The sequence below is a fragment of the Mastigoproctus giganteus genome, chromosome 3 (assembly GCF_048544385.1).
Source record: "Mastigoproctus giganteus isolate SK-2022 chromosome 3, ASM4854438v1, whole genome shotgun sequence".
Lineage (NCBI taxonomy): Eukaryota > Metazoa > Arthropoda > Arachnida > Uropygi > Thelyphonidae > Mastigoproctus > Mastigoproctus giganteus.
The window spans coordinates 165,987,160-166,014,672 of record NC_143577.1 but is presented as its reverse complement, the minus strand read 5'-3'; the positions used below and the strand labels follow the sequence as shown (position 1 = coordinate 166,014,672).

Below are 27,513 nucleotides of genomic sequence, written 5' to 3'. Positions count from 1 at the left end.
CAAAATTAATTCACTAGTGTGAACTTTGTCCATCACCTCTGAAAGGATGCTGATCCCTGCAGTATAGGTTAATAATGTTTTTTCTGACCAATTTAAATGTGCTTATCTAAATAAAAATATTTATAGATAAAGAACTCATTGTTTCAAGTAGGATTGCTAGATGACTTCCTCAAAAAAATGGTCAGCTCTGAATCATATAGTTATAACTTCTAGTCTCAATCATTCATGTCAAAGTAGTTAGAATTTCTGGGTGGTTTCCATAAAAATACTGGATATACATGAGGGAAAAGTTCTCACTGTAAGGAGGTAGATTATAGCAAGAAATACTAATCTAAAATATAAGGTAACTAAATTGAAACTTTGTTCAAAATCTACAACTTTTAATTTAATCCTTCAGGTGCACACGGTGAGATCCCATACAATATTTCAACAATTTGTGCTTCATCTACCCCATCCATAGCTGAAACTCCTACTTACTGTTTTTAAAAATGTTTTCTTTGATTTCTCCACTGAAAATTCAGGAAATCTCTTAATTCTTGCACAGTTGGAAAAAATTCAAAAATGAAGTTAAACCAAATTATATGCATGTGTTGAGTGTCATCTGTTATGTATAGTTATTGACTAAAAGAGGGTTTAGGTCTGAAAGCCTCAGGTATCCACCGAAACTAAGTAATATTAATCTTCTCTACTGGTGAAGTGTTGCTTATTCGAGGTAGTGCAATATCACTGCATCTCATAGTGAAGGCCATTTCACCTATTTTGATGATTTACTATGAACTAAAATGATGATTTGCACTAACTTGTTCATCTAGTACAGTTATTGTTAACAAGCTGGCTCTCCTCCAATTGTTAACCCTCTCTGGCCTCATGACATTGTCATTTGGAATCAAACTGTAGTCGCATGCACTTTGCATTTCATGCATTGGGTGCTCCTGTTGTCAACACACTGGCTTCCAATTGCATGCATTCATTGAAGCACACTGGTTTTTAATTTGCATTTTGCTTGGCGACAGGTCTAAAGGGAGTTTTAATTTCAATAATTGATTAAAAATATTGTGTTTTTAATATAGAAAATGGATTTTTCACATTGTGTTTAGAAAAGCTTTCAAATAATGTTGGCATCAAAAAAGTGAACAATTTTGTATTACATTTTGCTGATTTTTCAAATTTCTCCATGCGCAGAGGCGGTCAATCCTTCGTGTGACTGATAATGGGCTAAATTTTATTGCACAGTTGTTTTTTCCCCCTTTTCTGTTTTTTCTGTGCCAGGCTCTTCCTCATGTATAGCTGGTATTTCTATGGAAACTAACTAACAAGCCTATCTACTTTGATGTGAATACTTGAAACCTGGAAGCTATGGCTAAATGAAATCAGAAGCAGCAGATATATGAAACTGGTAGGTTTTTTTTTTTTTTTTGAAAAGGATGCTAGGCAATCATAATTGAGAAGTATATTTAAAAAAAAAAAAAAGTAGTAGTTATTGTTACAGAATGAATCACTGCACATCTGTTCTGTTCTTCTGTCAATAAAAATTAAAATTTCATTAAACAGTTGAATCTTTATTCTGGTCATGTATAAAGATTACAGAATTCAGCTCTATCTTCATAACAATTATTAGAGAAAAAACCAGCAATGAAAACTGAGTGTAACTAAAATTAACAAAAGTATAAAACGAGAATAAAACATACTTAATTAGAAAATTGTAGGCATTGCATATCCAGTATTTGTTCAATTTGTTTACTGGATAGCAAGCTTGAAATACCAGACTTTCTGTTTAAAATGCCTGTAGGAAAAGAGTTGATTATCCATCAGGAAAGCAAGTTTATATAGCATTGGCAAAAAAAAAAAAAAAAAAACCCACATCACCTGTCTATCCTGTCTAAGAATTTGTTTAGTTCTTCCTTAAAATTATTGAAAAAACTAACCACTTTTACAACACCAGATGGATGTTTGTTCTGACAATCAACTATCCTCTGGCTGCATGAAAATATCCACATATCTATCCTGCAACCACCCTTCCTCAGTTTAAATTTATGTCCCTTCTCTCGTGTATTGTCTGAGCAGGAGAAAGGATGCCATCAGCATTTAGCTTACTCAATCCTTTCAAAATTTTAAACTTAGTTTTTGGATGCTGCAAGCTGCAGAACTAAAATCTTTCTTGGTAAGGGTGTTGCTTTTGTTCCCCTCACTTATCTCATTACTCTTCCCTGCACCCATTCCAATGGATCTACATCCTTTCAATAATGAGGCATTCAGACCTGTAAGCAGTACTCAAGATGTGGCCTAACCATTACCTTATATAACAGTATATCACCTCCTTATCTATGCTAGTTAGGCCATCTTGAATATTGCATGCAGGTTTGGAAACATCTTAAGATGGGTGTAGATCTTATGGGAAGAAGTGGGTGTAGAAAGATCAACATTCCTCTCCGTGAGATCCACATTCTTTTTAACAGGATGCAGAAAGATCAATGATCTTAGTTGGAGATACAAAAAAAGTATTCTTATAAAGAATGACTTATTCTGTATCAATGTCTGAAAACAAATATCTGTGTGGAGACCTAGTTGAGATACTTAGTTTTAAGAGTTGTGTAAATCAAACAGTGCTATCTGTACTCTTTCTCAGCTGGCTTACACAGGCAGGCATAAATTTAACAAGTTAATGTACGTATTACATTTGTTAGTGCATTACATTTCAGGTGCATTCAAATTTTTTTTCTAATTCGTTATCCCATTTGATTATCCTACTTGATTATCTTCTTTGATTACAATGAGTAGCTTTTACCTTATGAACTTATCTTGTAAGGCAGAAGGCCCTACATTGTGTGTAGAGAGGAAGCTCGCAATCAGTTTTTCAGGTGATCCCTGATTTTTTACTGTACTTCTTGAGTGGCAAAGATGAAAACAGTATATTCATGTTTGTATCTGGGAACTCGGCGCCTCCGTAGCCAGGTGGGCAAGAGCAGCACACGCTTCTTGATTAGACCGGGGTTCGAGCCCGTGACCACCAAATACGGAGGATGCGGAAAGGTCAGGGAATGACCACTGCATATCCCCGGAGCAATATGGCCTTAGTTGCTAATGCTCCTAAAAACCAAATAACAAACAAACATCTGGGAACTAAATCTCGACACTGCCCTGCATGTTTGAATTCTGTCAGATTTTATGCATACATGTAATTTATTTATTTATTATTATTATTTTTTTGTATGGATCAAACAAATGGCATGTAGTAGCATGCTAGTTAAGTGACTAGCATGCTACTATATGCTATTTGTTTAATCCATATGATGCTACAAAATATTGTAAATATATGTAAATTACTATAGGTATTATCCTGAAGTACAAACAGAAAGTTTATTTATTTTACTAATTTTTTTGTTTTTTAGATGTTTTAGTAAACTTCCTTATTGGGGAATCAAAATTAGAACAGTATTTGGAAGACCATCCACCCATTGAGCAGAATATACATAAAGCTAAAACTGGCCTAACTGATGCAAAGCGTTACTTGCAGACATGCATTAGTGATCAAGGAGGAAAGGCAAGTTTACTTACCTTTTTTATTAAAATGCCCTTTGAACAGTAAGACGTAAATAACATTAGACTTTATCTTAGCTAAATATATTTGCCATAACTGGCAAAATACTTTATGCTCATCTAATTATATAAAAGCATTTGTAACTGTGTAATACAGTTGAAGCTCTTTATAGTGACCCTCTTTTTAACATCCCAACACGTTATAACATCCTATGTGGTTGGTCCCGGCCAGTTTCTCATCAACTTAATGGTATTTTACATTCAGTATAATGGCATTGAAAAAAAAGGATTTCTCTATAATGACCATAAATTTCTATCTCTTAATCTGAATTTTTACTTTTTTATTACGATATTCGTGTTTAAAAATGACAGGATGCTTCAAATATATTGAAGCAACTGACAAGCTTGCAGTCTGTGAGAAATCATTTGTTAAGATTTCCTATGCTCTTTTCTTCCAGTGCGGTAATGAAATGAACATTGGCTAGAAGTTTGTTTCATTAGTTAGTGTATGTTTGTTTATTGGTATGGCTCGAAGAAAGTGGATAGCTTTGCCAATCTCAGAAAAAATTTGGATTTTGCAAGCTGTAGATAATGGTGTATGTATTTTAAGAGTGACATCACAAAAAAACAGTTCAACATTCCTAAGGGTACTCCATTCATTATTCTGAAATATCGGAAAAAGATTGAAAGTTTAGAGAAATCTGCTGCACCGGGTATTCAAGCGGCGCCTCCGTAGCCAGATGGGCAGGAGCAGCAGTGCATAGCACACGCTTCTTGATTAGACAGGGGTTCGAGCCCGTGACCACCAAATACGGAGGATGCAAAAAGGTCAGGGAATGACCACCGTATATCCCAGGAGCAATATGGCCTTAGTTGCTAATGCTCCTAAAAACGAAATAACAAACAACAACGATTCGAGCAACAAAGGTGAAGTATCCGGATCTTTAAAAGGTATATTTGGAATGGCTAATGATGATGCTTGCAAAAAATGTTCCCCTAGATCCGTGGTGGCGAACCTATGACACGTGGGTCAGATACTGACCCACGAAGGCTTTGTAAGTAACCCATGCGCACGCATTTATTGTAATATTGGCCTGCTTTTTTTAATTATAACAGAGAGAAAAGATAATCGAAAATATTAAACAATTATAAAATATAAATATGTAATGTCAGATTTATAAAAAAAATAAATAAATAAAAATAAAATATATAAATAAAAAATAACAAAAATCCAAGTGGAATGTGGACGTCGCACATCGGCAAACAGTGTTCTATTGTATTAGACTTTACACTCATTACATTATGACATAAACTTGGCGCGATTTGTCGTTGCATTGAAGAATGAGGATGTATCGGGCTAGTACCAAAGTTACCAGCTCGCACTCTCGCAGTATTGGACTAAGAGGCAGACTTGACGTATGTGTCTAGAAGTGTTAATAATAAATTGATTATAACTTAATTTTTCTATGGACAAATTTTCTCATCTACATAACCGATGTAAGTATATTAAGTGGGCCTACGTTCATCTAAAATTATTGCATCCTACATATATAATATACAGGGTGTTTCAGTTAAACGTTTCAGAACTTCTAAGAGGGGTAGGGTACATCCTGACAACTCGAAATCATATAGCAATGTGGGGTCGGAAATGCTTTCCTGAAGCGGTGTTGTACACAGAAGCACCATAAAGAAAAGAGACCGTAAGTGAGAAATCGTTTTAATAATACATGAAAAGAAGCAAAAGGTACATGGATTAAAGTAAGTGTTCGAAGTTTCTTCCACGGGCTACAATGCACGCCTCACATCTGCGACGCATGGACATCCGAACATTTTGGAATACTCCAGGCGAATTTCGAATTTCTTGAACAAGAACGCCAAGTTAGTAGGATGGATGATTACACGAACGCAGAGTTAGCCGATATGCATTTGGCGTACGGGGCTGCAAATTGTAGTGGGCCAGCCGCACAGCGTTTGTACGCGGAACGATATCCGACGAGGCGTATTCCCAGTCATAATTTCTTTGCAAGACTGCACCAGAGGTTAGCTGAGAGAGGTTCATTTGAAAGAGCTGACAGGGACAGGGTAAGAACAGCACGGACTCCAGCCGTCGAACAGAATGTGCTGCAGCATGTACAGGGGAATCCAAGAACGAGTACACGAAGTCTAGCAAACGCAGTCGGGGTTTCCCATTGCAGCGTCTGGAGGATTCTCCGAGAACAAGACATGCATCCGTTTCACGTGCTGAAGTGTTGTTTTCCGATGAGGCATCCTTCACAAGTGAAGGAATTTTCAACACGCATAACGACCATATCTGGGCGGTCGAGAACCCGCATGCAATACGACGTCGTGCAGCACAGATTCGATTTTCGGTCAATGTATGGGCCGGTATTATGGGAGATCACCTCATCGGACCTTACCTGTTACCGTGTGGTCTAACCGGACCTATCTACTTGATCTTTCTGCAGCAAGTATTGCCACAACTTTTGAGAGATGAACAGATTTCTGCATCGACGCAACAGAAAATGTGGTTCCAACACGATGGAGCCCCTGCCCATTATAGTGGAGATGTTTGTAACTACCTGGATGTCACATTTGGTCAACAGTGGATCGGACGTGGTGGTCCCGTGCGTTGGCCTGCTCGGTCACCCGACCTATCATGTCTTGATTTTTATTTCTGGGGTCATATGAAATCGCTAGTTTATGACACCCCTGTTGACAATGCTGAGGAGCTGGTTGCAAGAATCGCAGTAGCTGCCGAAGAAATTCGCCTGGAGTATTCCAGAATGTTCGGATGTCCATGCGTCGGAGATGTGAGGCGTGCATTGTAGCCCGTGGAAGAAACTTCGAACACTTACTTTAATCCATGTACCTTTTGCTTCTTTTCATGTATTATTAAAACGATTTCTCACTTACGGTCTCTTTTCTTTTTATGGTGCTTCTGTGTACAACACCGCTTCAGGAAAGCATTTCCGACCCCATATTGCTATATTATTTCGAGTTGTCAGGATGTACCCTATCCCTCTTAGAAGTTCTGAAACGTTTAACTGAAACACCCTGTATATGTAGGATGTATATATAATATATATGTAGGTTATAACAATATATATATTATATATATTTTTTGCAGGTGTAGCCCTGAACTATGTCAGTGGTTAAAAAAAATGAAAACTAACGGTACAAGCTCCAGACCATATCAAACAGAATGGTTTGATAAATATGGTGTGATTGAAAAGAATAAAACAACTCTGTGTGTTATTTGTAACAAAAAAGTCACCTCTCGTACATTCAATGTAAAAAGACATTTTGAAAAGTTGCATTCAAATCTCAGCTTCTCAACAGACGAAGAAAGGAGAGAATATTTTTTACAAAAGAAAAAAACAGAATGATTCACAAACAAGTGTTTTAAAAACTTTTTTGACTCCGAAAAATAACATTACAGCTGCTAGTTTTCAAGTAGCCCATTGCATTGCTCGCCATGGAAAGGAGAGTTTGTAAAACAAGCATTTTTAGAATGTAGTGCTACTCTGTTTTCAGATTTTAAAGAAAAGGACTTGATTATAAATCATATAAATGAGTTACCAATAAGTCGCAATACTATTAAAGATCGAGTAATAGAATTAGAAAGAAATATTTCTTCTCAAATACATAACGACTTAAAGTCTGTAGAAATGTATTCGATTGCTTTAGATGAGAGTACTGATGTAAATGGTTATGCACAACTAGCAGTTTTTGCTCGATATAATGCAGGCAATATAATGAAAGAAGAGTTAATAAAACTAATAACATTGAAAGGAAGGTGTACCGGTCTTGATATTTTTAAAGAATTTGATAATGCATTTAAAAAAATGGAAATTGACCTACAAAAAATTGTTTCTGTAACAACAGACGGTGCTCCCAATATGGTGGGAAAAAACATTGTTTTATTGCTGCTGAATAAAACATTGTTTTATTCAGCAGCTTAAGCAAAATATTAGACATTCTCTGATAGAATTTCATTGTATAATACACCAGCAAGTTCTATGTGCAAAGCAAGGTTTAAAAACATTTTGTAATGTAATGCCAGTTGTAATTAAAGTTATTAACTTTATAAATGCAAGAGGTCTTAATAAGCGAGAATTTGCACAATTATTAGAGGAAATTGAGTGCCAATATTCTGGGATTTTGACATACAACAATGTTCGATGGCTCAGTTGCAGCCAAGTTCTTAATCGGTTTGTCATTTTATTAGATGAAATAAAGCTCTTTTTGAATGAAAAAAAACAATAGCTATGACGAACTTTCAAATATAGATTGGCTAAATGATTTAATGTTCTTATGTGATATTACTCAGTATTTCAATGAACTGAATAAAAAACTTCAGGGACATGGACAAATTGCATTAATGATGTTCGAAAATATCAAAATATTTATGAAAAAACTTGACATCTTTACTAAAGATTTGGAAATGAGCACCATGAAATATTTTCCTCAATTACAAAAACATTTTCAAAACACTAAAGATTTTGAAAATATTCTTGACGTTCAAGAAAATGCAATTAAAAAATATTTAACCATTTTTCAAGAAATAAAACAAGCTTTCCATGAGAGATATAATCAATTTAAAAGTTTGGAAAATACGTTTCGCTTTATTTTATGCCCACATAAAGCAGAGTACGATACAATGCAGCTAAACGATTTTATGTGGCTAGGTATCACTAACTTAGAAATGGAATTAATTGAATTCCAAAGCAGCATACATAGTGTGGAAAAATAAATTTGAAAACTTGATTTTCGAAGTATAAGGAAAATTTTCAGAAAGTAATGCAGATAGGCCTAATGAAGATCCCACACTAAAAGTTGAAAATATTATATTAAACACATGGTATTCTTTACATGAACAATTTTACATGTATGAGGAAACTGGCTAATGCTCTTCTCAATGTTCAGGTCCACATATTCATGTGAAAAATTGTTTTCCTCAATGAATTTTGTTAAATCTTCCAACAGGAATAAACTTGGAAATGAATTGACTGCATAATGTATATTAAAGTAATGAACACGAAGTATGTACCTAATATTAAGAAACTGTCTGAAAGTAAAAGGTAAAGGACAGCCATTATCAACCCACTGCAGGATGGAAGCCTTCTCAACAATTCATGTTGTTGAGGGAAATGGACCATAATCTGCCACGCTGGTCCAGTGCGGGTTGGCAGATCGACCGTATTCAGCAGTCAGGGGCTTGAACCCCGGTCTACTCAAAGAGCGTATGCTACTGCACTCCTGCTCCTGACCACTCGGCTACGGAGGCACTACTGTCTGAAAGTAAGCAACAACAAATTTCGCATTAAATATACTTTTATCAATTTTATTACACATACTGTATCTGTAATTATGTTAATTATTAATGAAGAATATTTCAAAATAAAAGCGTTTTCTTTTATTCCTTGCTCATTCAAATACTTTGTGCAGAGGCAATACTGGTCATGATGTCACCTGGTGCAGTACAAGGTATCAAATCAAGCTTCGATATTTACTTTTTTTTTAGCTCTTCACTTGCAAAAGTTAAAGTTATAAATCAAAAAGGAAACTAAAACCTTTTTTGGATTATTTCAAAAGTGAGAACTAAAAAGATTCAACTGTCAACTTTATCTCTTATCAAAATGTTTGATGTTTCCAAATAATTGGCGCCCTTTTTACCCCCCCCCCCTTTCTAATTGAGGCCACTAACTTATGACTCACGGGCTAGTATTTAAAAAAGAAATAAAAATAATTGACCCACTCTTCAAAAAGGTTCACCATCACTGCCCTAGATGGTAATATTTTAAAAGCTAAAGCTGAATCATTTGTGCATTGAATGAATATTGAAGAATTTAAAAGTTCAGATGGATGGTTCCAGAAATTTAAGACTCGTCATGACTTGTCTTTCAAAAAAAGTGTGTGGCAAAAGTGCAGCTGTAGACATTGATGCTACAAAAGAATGGAAGGAAAATCATTTAAAAAATGTTTTGCTGACATATGACCACAATTGATATCTTCAGTGCTTATGAAACTGGACTCTAATGATTGGGAAAGCCCAGAAGCCTCGATGTTTTTGAAGGTTTGAAGACATGACCGACTATGTATCGAACAAACCAAAAGGCATTGATGACATCACAAATCTTCGAAGAATGTATCAGAGACTTAGATCACAGGATGAGCGAGAAGAATAGAAAAATTGATGTTTGTAGATAACTGCATCCCTCATTGTCAAGTAAAAGATCTAAGTGCAATCACTGTTGAGTACTTACCACCAAATATGACTTCAGTTCTTCAGCAATTTAATAAATTAAGTACAGTTACGATATATACAATAAATATAAAGCTTAGTGACGAACTTGATTTCTGGAGTTGTGGCACACAGAGCTGTCAAGAGGTTCTCCATAAGCTGGTAAGTTTGCTGAAAAATGGCAATTCTTCCTCCACCACCACCATCATCATCAGCTATTTTCAATCCACTGCAGGATGAAGGCCTCTCCAGCAACTTTCCAGTTACTTCTGTTTTGTGCAATGGCCATCCATTTACTACCACGAACTCATGAATTTCATCTGTCCATCTCCATTGTTGTCTTCCAGGTTTTCTTTTAGCTCCTCTTGGATACCATTCTGTTATTTTCTTAGTCCATCTGTTATCATATCTTTGAGCTATGTTCTGCCCAAGACCATTTCCGTTCTTCCACCATAACACTTTAATAATAACTTATTAAAAATAGGTGGCCACTTTCAAATCTTCTTGAATAAATTAAATGTTTATTAGCTTAATCAAATCTGTTATGTCCCACAATTACTCAAACAATATTTCCAAAAATAAGTAGCAGCTTTTAAGTCACTCACCCTCTAATGCTTAGCAGAATTATGATTGTTGTATATAGTAGATAAGTATTGTATGTGTAAACAGGATTTGGAGAAACATAGTTTGTATAAAGTAATGTAAATAAATACATTGTTGTTTCCATTCTGTTAGGGCTACACAACCTTAACATAATGGAAATATATTTAAGTGATAGCAATGCAAAAAAATATATTATTAATAGTAGTAGTAGTATCATTCTCTTGAAAGGCTGAAACATCTTTTTCCATACAGCTTGGTGTTCTCAGAGATGGTCATCTTTTATTGGCTAAACTCCTTTATGCTCAGGGGTTTTATGAAGAGTCTCTTTCACATATTAACAAAGCAGGACTTGATAGCCTAACTGAAAAACAGTTAACTAATCGCATCATGAAGGTAGTGGCTGAATCATTTGCTGTTAAAGGTAATGTTATTATCTAAATGTAGTGTGAAATGAAAATTTATTTTTAGTAATCTAATAAGACACAAGGTTATAGGAAGCTCTAATATCTTAGTACTATGTATGATTGAGGAACCAGAAGTTATTAATGTTAGATTTGAATTTCAGTAGATTTATAATTTTTAGGAAATAAAGAAGGGATCAATGAACAAGAAGAATAAAAGTTGGTTCTGTGAGTTTGGAGTTGAACTGTGAAAGGATGTTGACTAGCTCTTGTGTGTATTTAGACAGATTTGAAAGAAAGATGTGGAATTACAGATATTAAATCAGAAGAAAGGGCTCATGAAAATATCTTCAGTAAAGGCATGCAGCAGAAGTTGAATATCTGTTGCAGCAGAGTGAGTTTCTGAGAGCAGAATCATTAAGCAAAGTGGTGGTATGGTACTGCATGATGAGTCGTGTCATCAAGTGTTGCTTAGTGTTGTGGATTTGCTGATGCTCTTCTTCTGTGGGTATGTGGATGCCACACCCTGATTACTTACTAATGTCAATTTACATCTGGGATCATCTCCAGAATACTGGGTATGAGGACATACCCCAGGATTTCTAACAGACTCACCAGTATGAGGGTGCGAGCAGAGGATTTGGCTGTTTCAGACTGTCTGGACTTTGCAAAAATTCATTTCACTTGTAAGTGAAATATGAATATCAATTTCATTAGCCTAAACTTCAGCAAGGTGGTCTTAGTTGTTGTGACTGGGACATAGCTGTCAACTCTTCAGATATACAACAGAGAATCAGTCATTTTTTTTTTACTTTATTTGCACCTTATCTATCTGACTGTCATAATATAGTTGGTAACAAAGATTTTCTCCATAATTTTGCCAAAATTTAATTTTTCCTCCATCTTTCTTTTCACAAAAAAAAAATAATAAAATTATGTTAAAATTGGATTTTTATTATTTTTATTTTTTTTGTGAATTTCTTTTTATTTTCATTAATGAATTGGCCACCAGGAGTGCTGTGGTAGTCTGTTTCAAAGTAAAATCATGTGATAGTGTTATTCTCTGTTATGAAGGGTCATTTTTTAGTACTTGTGTAATGCACTTCCTTCAGCTTTCAAGCTGAAGGAAGTACATTGTAATCAGACACTTAGAAAGAAATAAGCATACAGGCAACATGTAGTGCATAGAAAGAAATGCTAAAATAAATGTTGTATTCGTGGTAATGTCACACATGCTGAGTGTTTAATTCCCTCTTCTGTTGTAGTCTGTAATCTTCTTCTGAGTTGTACTGATCACGCAGGTGAGTTGTTCAGAAAGATGCTTCCCAATAGTTAAATAGCAAAAAAAAAAAAATGTTTGTGGAAGAACAAAAAAATTATAGGTATTGTTAGTAAAATTGCTTAGAAATTGAAAATTGGTTTTGTTTCTCTTAATATAAACTTCTGTTTGTAGCTTAATATGCTCTGTTACAGCACATGTTAGTTGGCATGATATACCACTGTTTACAACTAGTTTGGAGAGATTTGGGTTTGATTCTCTTCAGTGACCGAAGGAATTACTGAGTATTCTTTGTTCAAGGCTGTAGTTAGTCCATCTCAAGCAGAGTTGAGTAGGGTTTCCCTTGAATTATTCCAGTTTTTTGGCTTGCACAACAACTGTATCCACATGCACAGAACTGCATGTGAACAGTTTCACAAAAAAGGATGATGGGTAAGATATGGTGCCATTAAAATAATAATTTGAAATTTTTTTTATAGCTTAGTATAGCAGATATATACTTATATTAGGCATGAAGTTTTTGAACTCAGTAGTTTTTAAAATTTCTGCTTGTATTGTGTCTCACCTAGTATATTCATAATGCAACTCACTTAGCTATTTTGCTGAGTTCTAGGTGTAATCAAGAAATATCCTGGATTGTATTAGAAAAAAATTGTCACTGGGTATTTCATGTTGTTAGCATGGAATATCCAGTGACAACCGAAAGGTGGATTTTTTGAGAGTTCATGCAGCGAGTTCCACAGTTTTTCCTTTGTTGCTATTTTTTCTCGAGCGCCTGTTTTGGGAACAAGAAAAAATTGCAAGAAGCTGGGGTTAGAGACTATAGCTATGTTATTCTTGGCCAATTAGTATTAACATTCAGAATGGCATGAGCAGAAATTTTATTGTGATTCTGTAACCATTGTCTAGCATGAAGTTTTTCAGACATTTTCATACCCACTGTAAAACTTCTTAAAATGCTAAATGACAGTTTGGCTCAGTGTAGCAAATTCTTTTCGCACAATTGTTATTGATATCAAAAAACTCATCTTGTTCTCTTGACATTGAAATAGATTTGATAATTCCATCCTGAATAAAAGGCAATTTCTGGCCAAGATTAATTAGGATTGTGCATTCCCCCTTTCCATCCTCATTCTTCTGATCTGGCAATCTGTGAATTTTTCTTGAGCACTGATAGAGCAGAGCTTTCTTGATGTTTTGGAGATCCATGAAAAAATGCAGAAAATGCTGAAGGGGATCAAAAAATAGTACACATCTGAAAATCTCATTTTAGGAAGGATGTAGAGGAGAGCCTTGAGATTAGTGAGGGGTACTAAAAGGTACTCTTACCACGAAAGAGTTCAGTTCTGCAAATTGCAGCATCTGGAAACCAGGCATATGTAAAATCTGACTGAGGTACTTAAGGCTTTGATTGGATTCGATATCATGACCTAGATGGAAATGCCTCCGGGCATTTTCAGTTTGAGTCATGAGTTCATCACTTGTTGTATAGCCTGCATCATGTATTCGGAGGTCAGTCTAGTAGACAAACCAAGCCGAACTGACTATTCTTTTCTTTGTACCCAATATAAGGAGTGTACTGATCTCAAATTAAACTTGGTATTATATTACTAGACGACTGAGTTATTAAAGAAACGGGGGCTTGCCCAAGAAACAAATGTAACTGGGAGCTAGTCAGGAACTCAAATATCTTGTGACCTGCCACGTGATGCACTCCTGATTCATGTCCCAGAACTGTCAAATGGGTACTGCTCAGGTTGAAGAAGATTGAGAAGTGGCAACTGAAGTTTAACATTGACAAATGCAAAGTACTGCATATGGGTAGAAGTAACCCCAGAGGAATGTACCAACTGTGTGGTACTACATTTAGGGTGGTAGAAAATGAAAAAGACCTAAGAGTAATTGTGCAGTCAGATATGAAGTATTCTGAGCAATGCAGACAGGCTGCCAGAGCAGGTCAATGGGTTTTTGTCAATGATATACAGGAATTTTGCTAGCAGGGAAAAGGAGGTGATTGCCCTTCTGTATAAGGCAATGGTCAGACCACACCTTGAGTACTGCGTACAGGTCTGGAGGCCTCATTTTAGGAAGGATGTAGATTTGCTTGATCATGTACAGAGAAGGGCAACAAGATTGGTGAGGGGAATGAAGGGATCCTCTTACCAAGAGAGGCTTAAGTTCTGCAAATTGCAGTGGCTGGAGAATATTCACTTGCGAGGTGATCTGATTGAGGTGTATAAGGCTTTGATTGGGTTGAGCACGCTGAATTCTGATGGGATTCTTCCACTTGTTCAGATTACAAACCTAAGTGGGCATAAATTCAAATTGAGGAAAGACAGAAGAGATGTGTGGGAATTTGCCATTAGCCAGCAGGTGGTTAATTGCTGGAACAAACTTCCATCTGTTGTGGAAGGTGATAGGTTTAATAAATTTAAGGAGGAACTGGACAAACATTTAGAGGGAATGGTTGTGTGAATTTTTTTTGGCTGATGCTACATAAGCTCACACTTGCTTTCTTGCATCACATGCCATGATTACTATTACTATAGTATTGTCATTAAAACATTTTTTTGAAATTTTCCTTATTTAGCCTAATAGATAGTGACTTTTGGGACACCCTGTATATACAGAATTCTATGTGTTATGTAAAATGGCTATTTTTATTTAATGGTTTTTTTTTTTTTTTGGAAGATTCTATTTCCCCAAATTACACACGATGTTGCCTTTTCATGTCTAATGATATGGTTTCAACTTTAGTATGGCATTCCATTTGTAGATGGGTGTTATTTTTCATGGGAATATGGTAATAATAAATTTTACCTTGAAATTATTAACTGATTTATTTAAAATTAGTACCCACCAATTTTTAAGTGAGCTGTGATCTAGTCATTAAGTTTTGAAGGAATTTTTGAGTATTAGTATATTAGTTGTCAAGGGAAAAAAAGATAAATTTCCATTAAGTGATTATAAATATTCAAGTTTTATGTATAAATTTTTCAGTTTTTTTTACTTTTTGAACCTGCTTTGTTGTATTTTTTATTAACATAGGATTATGTCTAGAAAATGTTCCTTGTCAATCAACTAGCAAATTTAAAGCAGCTGAAAGAGAAGAGCAGATTATCACATGCTTTGTAAAAGCAGGTGATTTGGCGCTTCGTTATCTTCAAGAGATGGAACGTACACAAGGCCAGAGTGGGGGTACCTTACCTCAGTTAACATCTGGTTCTAGCTTGCCGGGATCAGGTTCTCCGTTACCTCCTAATACAGAGTATCGTATTGGTCCAGTACTAGAAACAGCACTCCAGAGAGCCCCAATATTGTACATTAAGAATAAGTATGAAATACTAATTGGAATGTTTGTGTATTATAATATAATAAGTTCATAAAAATAAACTTTCTGACTTTTTTTTTTTATTGCAAGAAAAAGTATTTAATAGAATGAAGAACACTGTATAGAATTTAAACAAAAATATATTTAGAGAAAAAACAAAAGTTAAAACAGCAGTAAAAATAATTTAGGTGAAAATTTGGGAGGGCCTTATGTTTTAAGCTAAGATAATCTTTAACTTTTTACACACAGTGTACTCATTTGATTGCCAATCTGGCAAGTGCTACATATGGCAATCATGGGATACTCTAGTGCTATCCATCTGGGTAGTGTGTGTGTGTGTAAAAATTCTGCAGGAATGTTCTCCAAGAGCCGGAGCACAGTAACATGGATGTTGGGTCAGTTGCAATCAGTGCAAAATTACTTGCAGTAAAGGAAAGATGATAGTGGGGTATTTCATACTCCACTATCATCTTTCCTGGCACACTATAGCCATAGATACTGATGCACCAAATAAATCCCCAACCAACTATCATCTTTCCTTTACTGCAAGTCAAATGATTCTGTGGAGTATGACAATCTCTTTACCCACACTGAATGGGATAGTAAGCACAATTGTCTCATTATGAATATTATTTGTCTTTGAATGTCTGAGATAAGTAATATTCATAATGAATTCTACTTATGTCGGATTGTCTTAAAAAAAAAGTAAATCATAATTATCTAAAATCCTATTTGGTTTTCATTGAGGAACCAGGAGCAGGTAGTAACCACAATACCATATAATCAGTTTTATCGAAAGAAACCCATATGGCCAAAGGCGTAAAGACTTCAATTTTAATAGAGGGGATTTTAATGAAATATGAGACTCCGTGAGTTCTAACTGGAGAGACTACTGTATGCTGTCAGATACAAATATGCTTTGGGAAATATCAAAGCCACAATCATATTTGTACAAGGGTTTTAAGTTCCACAAATGTAAGATGCCAAAATGAATGAAAAGAGATGTTGAGTGTTTAATTGAGCAAAAGAAACAGTCATAGGACAGTTGCAGACAATTGTGTGATTCTGAATTGTATGAGTATTTATAAGAGAAAAAGTAACAAAACCATTGTGGGATAAGAGAGGTGAAAGCTGATTATGAGAAAGCACTGGCAAAGAGAGCTAATAATGGAGATTGGAAGTGCTCATATATTAAACAAATATTAAGAGTAAATCATATAGGTCCCTTAACTTGGTTGCAGTGGAGTATGATATAAGAAGCCTAGCAAAAGTGGTAAATGTGTTGAGCAGGTATTTCTCAATGATATTTAAAACAAGCTAGTTACATAGTATTTATCAGCATATTTAAAGCAGGCTTGAATATCTAGAGGATGATAAGGAGCCAATTACTGTAAAATAAGTGATATAATAATCTCAGAGAAGTGTTAAAAAACTACTGAGGTTAAAGGAAGGCAATGCTCTAGGGGATAACATATATTCAGTTATAATTGGGAATGTTAATGAGAGTGTCACTTGACTCTGGGAACATTTTCTTGAACTGGAGAAGTGCTAATGACTCTCCAGCTTACAAAGGTGGCACTAAAGAGGAGTTGGTTAGTATAGGCCAGTAAGTTTGACTTCTGTGGTAGAGAAGATCATGAAGACTTTTAGTTATGAATGTGATTGAGAACCACCCTGATAAGAATGGCATCCCGGAGAGATACCAATCTTTGGATTAAGGGGAGGTTATGCCTGACCATTCTGGTAAATTGGTATTAGTATTGGCAAATGATGCATCATTTGCACGAATGAAGAAGGCTATTGTTACTTATTCTCGAGATATAATTAAAATGATGCCAATTCATCTACCTGGGCAGATGATCATGTATAAAAATGATGCAAATTGCACTAACACATATGTCAGTAAACTCCTTCTTAGTCTAGGCAAAAATATCCTTTACTTGCATGTATGTTCCAAAAAAATATAAACTAAAGTTTAATGCTCCTAAATGCAAAGTTGTACATCTGGAGAAATAACTTGGAGTTATATATAAACCAAGGGGGTGGTGGCTAAAAGTTAAGGCAAAAAAAGATTTAGGTGTTATGATTCAGTCCAACCAGAAATTTTCTGTGTAGTATAAATGTGCAGCTAGGAAGGGTACATTCTGTCCTGGCCATGATTTATGATATTTGTTAGTGGGGAAAAAGTGGTTATTATGCTTCTGTACAACATGGTTAGACCACATTTTGGAACATTGTATTCAAGTCTGGAGACAGCATCTGAAAAAAAAGACAGAACTTCTGGAAAGAGTTCAAAAAAAGGCAACCAGATTAGTGATGGGTGCAAAAATAAATTCACATATGAAGAATGGCTTAGTAGGTGTGGACTGCAAAGTTTGACAGCTGGATCTGACTGTGGTGTATAAGGCACTGAAGAAGTTGAGTAAAATGAATGAAGGTCTGTTCTTCCTTGTAAGTGAAACAAGAACTTGGTGTCACAAATATAAAATCTCAGGAATAACAGAAGATTGGATCTCATAAAGTTCGCTTGTAGGCAGTGTTTTGTTGAATACTGGAATAAGTTGTCTCCCAATGTAGCAGAAGAGTGTGGGTAAGTTTGGAACAGAATGTGATGGGTACCTTATAGGGATGGGGTTATTATGAATATTCTATTTCCTTTTATTATTATTATTATTATTTTTTTATATATATATTTTTGGCTAATGTAGAAATATTCCACTTCCTTGTCATTATTAATTCAGTGAAGGGTGCTATTTCATTCTAAAATAACCTCAGAATCATATTCATTGAGAGAGAGAGAGAGAGAGAGAGAGAGAGAGAGAGAGAGAGAGAGAGAGAGAGAGAGAGAGAGAGAGAGAGAGAGAGAGATGAGTTAATTGGCATGGGCTGGATTTATTAATGGTGGAGCCAGTATAGCCCTGGCTCCAATATTAATAGAAACTTTTATAGGTTATGGGCTGCAACCAGGCTGGTGGTATCTTTTGTGCTTCATCCTACTGACTTGTTCACTTAGCTTGCAGGTTTGCTCAGCTAGCCATAGCATTTCTCTATCATATGGTTCTCTGAAAACAAAACACTTAGTTTTGTTTCCAGAAGAGAGATCGGGATGGTCATTGGAGCATACAGATTGTTTCTATCTTAGGAAGTTATTCTGATACTATCTAAACTCTTTCAAACTCTTTATTCCATATTTTTCTGCTGCTGCTGCAAGCTAATAGTTTAAGTAGAGTAACAGGCTATACTGTATGATATATCCAAATGCTCATCTGAATGATTATTTTGTCATTCTTTATTTTTTTATCTTTTTTTTCCCCCACTATATTTTGAATTTGTACCTTTGTACAAATTTATAATTTAGGCCATTCGGTACCTACATGCAGTTATTGATAACTAACTTTGTTCAGGCGCAGTGCACTGTCTTTCATTCATATAAAGTATATCTGTGTCAAAAAAGTATTTAATATCTTTATTAATATCTCTTCATACTTAGAAACTACTGGTGATATTTGTCTTAGAATTTCTTAATTATATTTCATAATACTGCAAATGTAGTATATAATTCTGTTATAATTTTTGCCATTTGTGACATAGGAACTTATTACATGTAAGAAATAATCACACTGTAATCTTTATAATAATGAAGATTTGTATTATTATTAGGGTAGTTTAACCTGTTAGCCGAGTGGGTAAAGTACCTGCCCGGCAACCCAAAGGTCGCGGGTTCGATTCCCGCCTCGGGCTTGGATCAAAGTACTGCAAAAACCTTGGGAGGTGCAATATGGCCACAGAAGCCGATGCGCCAACAACTACCAAATAAAAAAAAAAAAAAAAAAAAGTTTAACCTGTGCAGTGTCGTGGCTTTGGCTGATGCTTAATACAGGCTTGACATTAGCCTATGCATATGATGCTACGCATCATATGCGTAGGCTAATGTCAAGTAGTATTGCTCACCACATGAAGTGAATGGGAATTGCACATTAAGTTGGATCTCTTATTTATTTTTTAGTAAAATACTATTTTGTATATATTTTGAATGTTTACTTTCTCATCTACTTCTGGTAAAAAAAGAAATAATAATAAAATATTATTACTTCATAAAGTTAATTTTTTAAAAATGTAGTACTGTAAAATTCAATCACAACAAATTTCTTGGCATGCAATAATCATTTTTAATGTACCAAAATTTCATTATAGTGAATATCACTGAAAGTTAATTCAGAAGACCCATTTGTTCGAATAAACAGAAACGTATGAAATGTTACAAAAATGTTTATGGTGATGAAACGTCATACCAGTGTGTTTGAATGGTATAAGTGATTCAAAGACAGATGTGTGGATGTTTGTGATGACCCAAGAGATGGGCATCCATAAACCTCTTGAAATGAGTACAGAGTTGCAAAAGTTCAGAGGCGCCTCCGTAGTCAGGTGGGAAGGAGCAGCAGTGCGTAGCACACGCTTCTTGATTAGACCGGGGTTCTAGCCTGTCACCACCAAATACGGAGGATGCGGAAAAGTCAGGGAATGACCACCGCATATCTCAGAGCAATATGGCCTTAGTTGCTAATGCTCCTAAAAAAAAAACATAAATAAATAAAAAAAATAAATAACAAATAGCAAAAGTTCAGGAAATTGTGGCTGTTATGTCTGGTGTTACTGTTGGTCGAGAAACTCTCTGACTATCCTACAGTTGTTCAGGATTACGACCTTCTGGAGTTCCTTGTCGGTGTTTTCTGGGAGACCTATTGCTGCTAGGCTGTTATGTACGGTCTTTGGAGCCAACCGGGCTAGCCTGGTGGGTAAAGTGCCTGCCTGGCAACCCAAAGGTTGCGGGTTCGATTCCCGCCTCGGGCTTGGATCAAAGTACTGCAAAAACCTTGGGAGGTGCATTATGGCCACAGAAGCCTATGCACCAACAACTACCAAAAATAAAAATAATAAAAAAAAATAATACGGTCTTTGGCACCATACCTGTGGTTGACACAATGATCGGGATGGTCATTACTTGTTGTATATGCCACATCTCTTTGAGCTCCTGTCTTAGGTTCGTTTACTTCCTGATTTTTTCCCTATGGGTTTTCTGCAGGTTGTCAGTGTTGGGTACTGCTATGTCAATCAGATAGGTAGCCTTTTCCTTCTTGTCCACAAGGGTTATGTCCGGTCTGTTGTGTGGGATTGTCCTATCCATTATTATGGCATGATCCCAGTACAGCTTGTGGGTTCAGGTCTCTAGTACTGCCTGGGGTTCGTACTTGTAGTACGGTACACATTCTTCAACCAACTAGCATTTCCTTGCTAGCTTCTGATGTATTATCCTGGCTACCTGGTCTTGCCTACGAGTGTATGCAGTCTGGGCGATCACTTAGCATTCTGCGGTGATGTGTTGGATTGTTTCTGAGGCCAAGTGGCATCATCGACATGTCATCTTACACTCCGGGCTCCTTGGCTCCTATTTTCTATAGTTTCTGGTGTGATCTTCGATGGCAAACATGAATCCTTCAGTCTCAGGGAAGAGCATCCCACTTGTGAGCCATGCATTGGAAGCAATTTTATCTACGTGGTCTTGATGGCGGTCATTGTAGTGTCTGCCTTGGGGTGTCTTCTTCGCCCATCTTTCTAGCTTTGTTTGCGCTGTCTTTGTGGGAGGGGAATTCTCAATTATCTGCTTGTCTGTCTTCCTTATGGCCTGGTAGAGTGCTGTTGCATTTTTCTGGAAGTCGTCCTTCAGTTTAGCTATCACTCTTTTCTCTTGCTCGATGAGATTTATCAGGCCCCTTCCTCCCTCTTTCTGACCTATTGTCAGTCTCTCCACAGCTAACTTCGGGCAGTGTTGATGACTCTTGGTCATCATTGTTCTTATCTTTCTCATGATATCCTCCAGCTCGGTGTTAGTGCAAACTATGATTCTAAAGGAGTATATTAGCACTGGGACTGCATTGCCGTTTATGGCTTTAACTGTGTTCCCTTCATTCAGCTTTGCTTTCAGCAGGCTTCAGAGTCTCTGGTAGTATTTTTCGGTCAGGTAGGCCTTGATTTCGTTGTGCCATAACTGTTGAGCCTGCATCATTTCCAGGTATTTGTAAGTCTCTTACATGTCATGGCTTTGATCTCTCTCTACCAGTCTGCAGTTCATAATTTCAGCCAATTAAGTTCCCCTGATGCAATCCATGGATCTTTCATTTGTCTAGACCAATTTCCATCCTGACATCATTGCTGAATTCTTCAGTGATCTGGAGTAGTTGCTGGAATTGCCACATAGAGCTTGATGTCATCCATGTACAACAGGTGGGTAAGGGTGTACAAGTTTTTTCCTTCCTTCTTTGAGGTTATATCCATGCTTGCTACTGTTGAGCATGGTAGATAGCAGATTGAGCGCTAGACAGAACCACAGTGGGCACAGGGGATCTCCTTGAAAGATTCCTCTCCTGATGGGGATCAGTCTGGTTGTGATGTTCTTGATCTTAATGGTGGTACTCCATTTTGGCATCATTGCTTCTAGGAAGTTTGTCACTGTCGGATTGACTTTGTAGATCTTCAGCACCTCTATTAGCCAGCTATGAAGCACAGTGTCAACGGCCTTGCAGTAATTGATGTAAGACGTGTACAGGTTCACCACTTCTTGTAGGCTCGCTCCATAACTGCACAGTCTATGTTTAATTGCTCCTTGCATCCTTTGCTCATCTGTTTGCATCCTTTCTGCTGTTCTGCCATTATGTTCTGGCTCTCCAAGTTGTCTGATACCTTCTTGGTTATGCAGCTGGTACGGATCTTGTACATCATTGAGAGACAGGTGATTGGCCTGTATTTCACCAGATTTCTTGTATCTTGGTCTTTAGGCATCAGATAAGTGATTCCTTGAGTGAGAAACTTCGGGATTGTCTCTGAGTGCCTTATCATTCAGGCGAACTGCTCTGCTAGGTGCTTGTGTGTGCAAGTGAGCTTCTTATTGTTATTATTACTATTATGATGTTATTATTATTATTATTATTATTATTTATTAAATGTTTAAGTTTTAAAATTATGCATTTATGTAACTAGTCATTTACCTGAAGCTATTGAACAGTACAGAAAAGTCCTCAGTGCAGTTGAAACAAGTTCAACTCAGTCATTAAGACAAGTAAGTTTCACTTTTTTTTTTTTTTTTGCACTGCTTTGACTAATTTTTATGTATTATTTTGTTCCATGTAGCATAATAAGTTTGATAATGGTAATCTGTCAATCACAATTTTTATGCTTGTAAAAAATTGTAAATTCAAATTAGTATGACATTTATCAATATTGGGTGATCTTTAAATACTTTAAGAAGAAAGAAAAATGGAAAATGTATTTTAAGAAGAAAGAAAAATGGAAAATGTTTTCCATAATGAGCTATCTTTTTGAAATATCAAACCATCCATACTGATATAATATCAGGAATTTGACTGTTCATTATATATATGATGTTTTTTATACAGTGTCTCAAAAATATTGGTACAAATGTTTAGGGGAAGTAGGTAACATCTAAAGGAATGTGAATTGCATAGGAACCCATAACCGGAAACGTCACGGGAAAGTAGTAGCAGAGGCACAAGAAGCAGAAATGACACAAGATAGTAATTATTGGCAAACATTTATTTGACATAATATCAACAATGGAGTACGAGATGGATGCATTTCATGATGTTACAATAGATGCTCGAAGGTTTCACCATGAGACGCGATGCATGCGTGACACCGACTCAACATGGATTGGCGGACACGGTCGAACACATTTGGAGTTTCTTTGACAGTAGCAGCAGTGCAGACAAGTCTCGCCACGAGATCCATTTCCATCTCCACAGGAAGATCATACACGATAGATTTGAGGCCCCCCACAGAAAGAAATCAAGGCACGATAAATCAAGTGAGCGTGGGGGCCAGGCAACGGGTCCGCCACGGCCAATCCATCGACGCCCAAAACGCCTGTTCAAATGGTCAGGAACACACCTTCCATAATGGGCAGGTGCCCTGTCATGTTGAAACCAAATGTTGCGTCTCACATTTTCTGGAACATCGTCAAGTAACCTGGTAGAACTTGTTCAAGAAAGATCTGATATTTAGCAGAGTTCATGCGGGATGGAACAGGTATGGGCCGACTAAGCAGTCATCCACCATACCTGCCCACACATTTATTGTGAAGCAATGTTTTGCCGCATGGGGGCGCACACCGTGTGGGCCCTCTGCTAATCCATACACTAGGTGCATGTTTGCTAGCTCGCAGTTCATATATTGATGCAAGCTCTTCATGCAGCGACTACTGCTTGAATGAGTAAACCAGAAATTTTCCCTCTCGCAAACTGATGAACAGCGCCGTGTACGGTGACGTTTCCGGTTATGGGTTCCTATGCGATTCACATTCCTTTAGATGTTACCTACCTTCCCTAAACGTTTGTACCAATATTTTTGAGACACTCTGTATTTAGAATATCAAACCAGATGATGGGGAATAGAAAAAGTGTAATTCTGTATTCACTTTATTGCCTGGAATTTCCCTTAAATGTGTGTGGAGATAAGTTCAAAAAAGAAAAGTGGTGCTGACTTTCTGCATATATTGGCTTTGTTCTCAAAATGTTAATTTTGAGAATAAAGTTAAATGGTTTTCATTTGTCTCTATGGCCCTTAATAGGAGGTTGGGACTGGTGACTTATTCCATTCTAATGCTGTGTTATTCATTTCTTATTTGTACATTATTTTTATCATATTGTATATGCATATGTAAGATTAAAGTAATGAAAGAAAAGTATTAGTGGGATTTAGTATCGACCAGGGGTCCCCAAAAGTTTAGAGAAGTGGGCCACATATGAATTTTTGGAATATTTGGAGAAAATTCCTAATTACTGAAAACTACAGTCTCTGCAAAATGTTGTTATGCAGAGAAACACATTTTATACCTACCTATATCTACAGATTCAAAAATAAATCGATGGATATGTAATATAAAATATAGCAGTTTGTTTATATCAAATTTTAATTATTACTTATTTATTGTACTAATCACAAAAATACATTTAGTAGTACAACAAAATTATAATTAATGCAATGACTGTGGTTGTAGAGTGTGACTAAGTTTCGTAATATCAGGTTTTAAAGTACTAGGTCCAGATCTTAAAACCTCATGTAAATGCAGGTCAGTTAGACGTGATCGTATTTTTAATTTTACATATTTCGTTTTTGAAAATGTATGCTCACATATATATGTACTTCCAAAAATAAAATTGAATTAGATTTTCATTTTTAAATATTGTATTCAGTGCATCATTAGATTGAAGATCTACCAACTCTAATTGTAAATTCTCATCAACATCGTTGACTGGTACATTAAATGGATTTTGAAAAAGTTCAAACACTTTTGAATTATTTTTAAAATCAGAAAATCTAGCCACAAAATTTTCCTGTAACAAACTAATGTTTTGAACAAAATTTTCAGTAGAAAAATTACGACCAGGCATATTTTTAGATAAATTATTGCAACTTGGAAAATGTGAAAAATTATTCCGAAGTAGTTGACTTTAAATAACTCCAGTTTTGTTTCAAATGCTTTGACATTATAATACATTTGTTGACAAGTCTGTCTTGTCCTTATAGTTTCATATTAAGAAAATTCTGATGTACACTGATGTATATCTGTTAAAAAGGCAAGGTTCCACAACCATTCGAGATCTGGCAGTTCCGGAAAAGGTTTCAATTTTTCATTCATAAATAGATCTATTTCGATCCTAAGATTAAAAAATCGCTTCAACGCTTCACGACTCAACCATCATACTGAAGTATGATGGTTGAGTCGTGAGTAGTACAACAAATTACCTCATTCAGTCTCAATAGTTTCAAGAAAATTTTTGAAATTTTGATGATTCAGACCAGTGGTGTGAATAAAATTTACTGTTGTTATTAACAGTTGACATGACTACTGCACCCAAAAATTTGCTGCACAAAGACTGCTGATGAATTATATGAAATTGCATTAGTTTTTTAATATTTTTACTCTCAAGATATTTATGAAGCTAACCCATGAACCAAATTTTAGTACCAACCATATTTTTAGCAACATCTGTCATAACTGCTGATAGCAGTCGCCTGTTGTTGTTTCTTTCAAGCTTTTTAATGCAACTAGCTCTTCAGTTACTGCAAAATTTTGATTTGCACGTCTGATATAAATTAGTAATTGAACTGTATGGCAATTGTATCTTCACTCTCATCAATTGCTATTGAAAAATGTGCAAATTCATAAACCTTTTCTATGAGTTGGTTTTGAACATTGGCTCCTAAATCTTCAATTCTTCTCATTACAGTTGATGAAGATAAACTTAGATGCAAAATTCTTTAATTTCTCCGGATATACTTCTGCAATAGCCAAACAAATTCGTTTTACAAATTCTCCATCCGTAAAAGCTCTTCCTTCTTCGGCAGTGATTTGGGAGGCTTGAAAACTAGTTCTAACTCCAGATAAATTCTGATGAGTAAAAGTTCTAATTTTCTGTTGTTGACTTTGAAAAGTTTGGGTTAGTTCTTGACGTTTGTTCTGCTGCAAAGCTCCTTGAAATTTATCGTAATTTGAGGCATGTTTTGTGGTGTAGTGATGTTTCACATTATATTCCTTGAACACTGACAAGGCTTCATTGCAAAGAAGACATGTGCAGTATCATTGAGCAGTGCAAAAAAGTAATTAATTGGCCACCGCTCATTAAATACAACACTCGGTATCAACTTCGACATTATTTTTATGGGGTCACTGGAATAAAAAAAAATACTCGTAAATATTGAAGTAAGCAATCACTGACGTGTCTTAAAATTTTATGAAATATTTTAACATAAAGGTTATTATTATATTCATATCACTCTTATATCATGTGAAATTAATAATATGGTTTATTAGGCTGTTTGCCTAATAAACTATATTATTAATTATAATATAAAACTATATTATTAATTATAATATAGTTTAATAAAGTGACGTTTCTGGTATCTTACAGATACCCATCATTCTGATGATGGGTATCATCGTAACCATCAAACAGAAAGGGCTACAAATTTGAATATTTTAGGATATTACAATTGCAATTACCAATATTACACTTTGCAAATTACGATTCTAAAGTATTACGTTTTCAATTGCTGTTACAATAGAAAACAGGAAATCTAAGGTAATACAGAAAGATTAAATTCATACCTGCCAACAGCCTCCTCTTGTTGATGCTACCAGAAACTTTATGTGCATGCAGGCTGCCAGCAGTTAATTTATAGCAGAGGGATTAACTCCATTATCCAATAGGATAGTGTCATGTTTTTATCCTGGATCCGGGGTTCTTGTAAAGTAGTGACCTTTGCTCCCATACTCTGAACATCAGGGTTCATGTGCAGGCTGGTTCAGGATCTTACTGATACCAGTCATCAGACCATGCTGCTGGTGCCAGGTTTTATCCTGGATCCGGGATTCTTGTGTAGTGGAAGCCTGGGGTGACCTTTGCTCCCATACTCTGAACATCAGGGTTGGTGTGCAGGCTGGCAAGGGATTAGGAAATCTCAAATTACTGTCTCTAATGCCTATTGCTATTTAATGACAGGGTCAAGAGTCAAGATTAGCAGATTATTTTAACGATGTTTCAAAGAATAGCTTTCAATGAAAATAACAGAATTAATATCTAACAAGACTAAGCTGACAACACAGTGGCATCAACGCTATTAATCAACCAACAAATGTTAAAATAATCTGTAAAATGTCTTTTTCATAAATTTTATTGTGATCTATTATAAACATTATTTTTTATTATATAATTCAAATATCTACGGGCCGGATCTGGTCTGTGGGCCAGTTTGGGGACCCCTGGTATAGACTATAAGGATGGAAAAGGATATCGTACAGTATAAAAAAAATTGTAACTATAAACAACTAGCTACTAACGTAGGAAATATTCTACCTACTGATCTCCCATGCTCCTGCAATAATCCTATTTATGCCCCATATATTGATCAATATCATGGGCATATTATTACAGGCAATCTTAACATCATTAAGAACCATGACCTAAAAACTGCTATGAGCAAAGGTTTTAAATACAGATCTATAAATAAAGCAAACCTTAATAATATCAACAAAGTATTATAT

The 27,513-nt window shown here is 35.8% G+C and overlaps 1 protein-coding gene across 2 annotated transcripts in view; it reads left to right on the top strand.

Moving 5' to 3' along the window:
- The window catches only part of Ttc7 (tetratricopeptide repeat domain 7), a 252,039-nt gene that overhangs the window by 15,887 nt on the left and 208,639 nt on the right, over positions 1-27,513 (top strand). For both annotated transcript variants that reach the window (XM_090369480.1, XM_090369481.1), the window contains exons 2-5: positions 3,390-3,541; positions 10,637-10,805; positions 15,113-15,398; positions 22,431-22,509. In XM_090369480.1, coding sequence (XP_090225606.1) covers positions 3,390-3,541; positions 10,637-10,805; positions 15,113-15,398; positions 22,431-22,509 — 686 coding nt within the window. The remainder of the gene's footprint in view (positions 1-3,389; positions 3,542-10,636; positions 10,806-15,112; positions 15,399-22,430; positions 22,510-27,513) is intronic.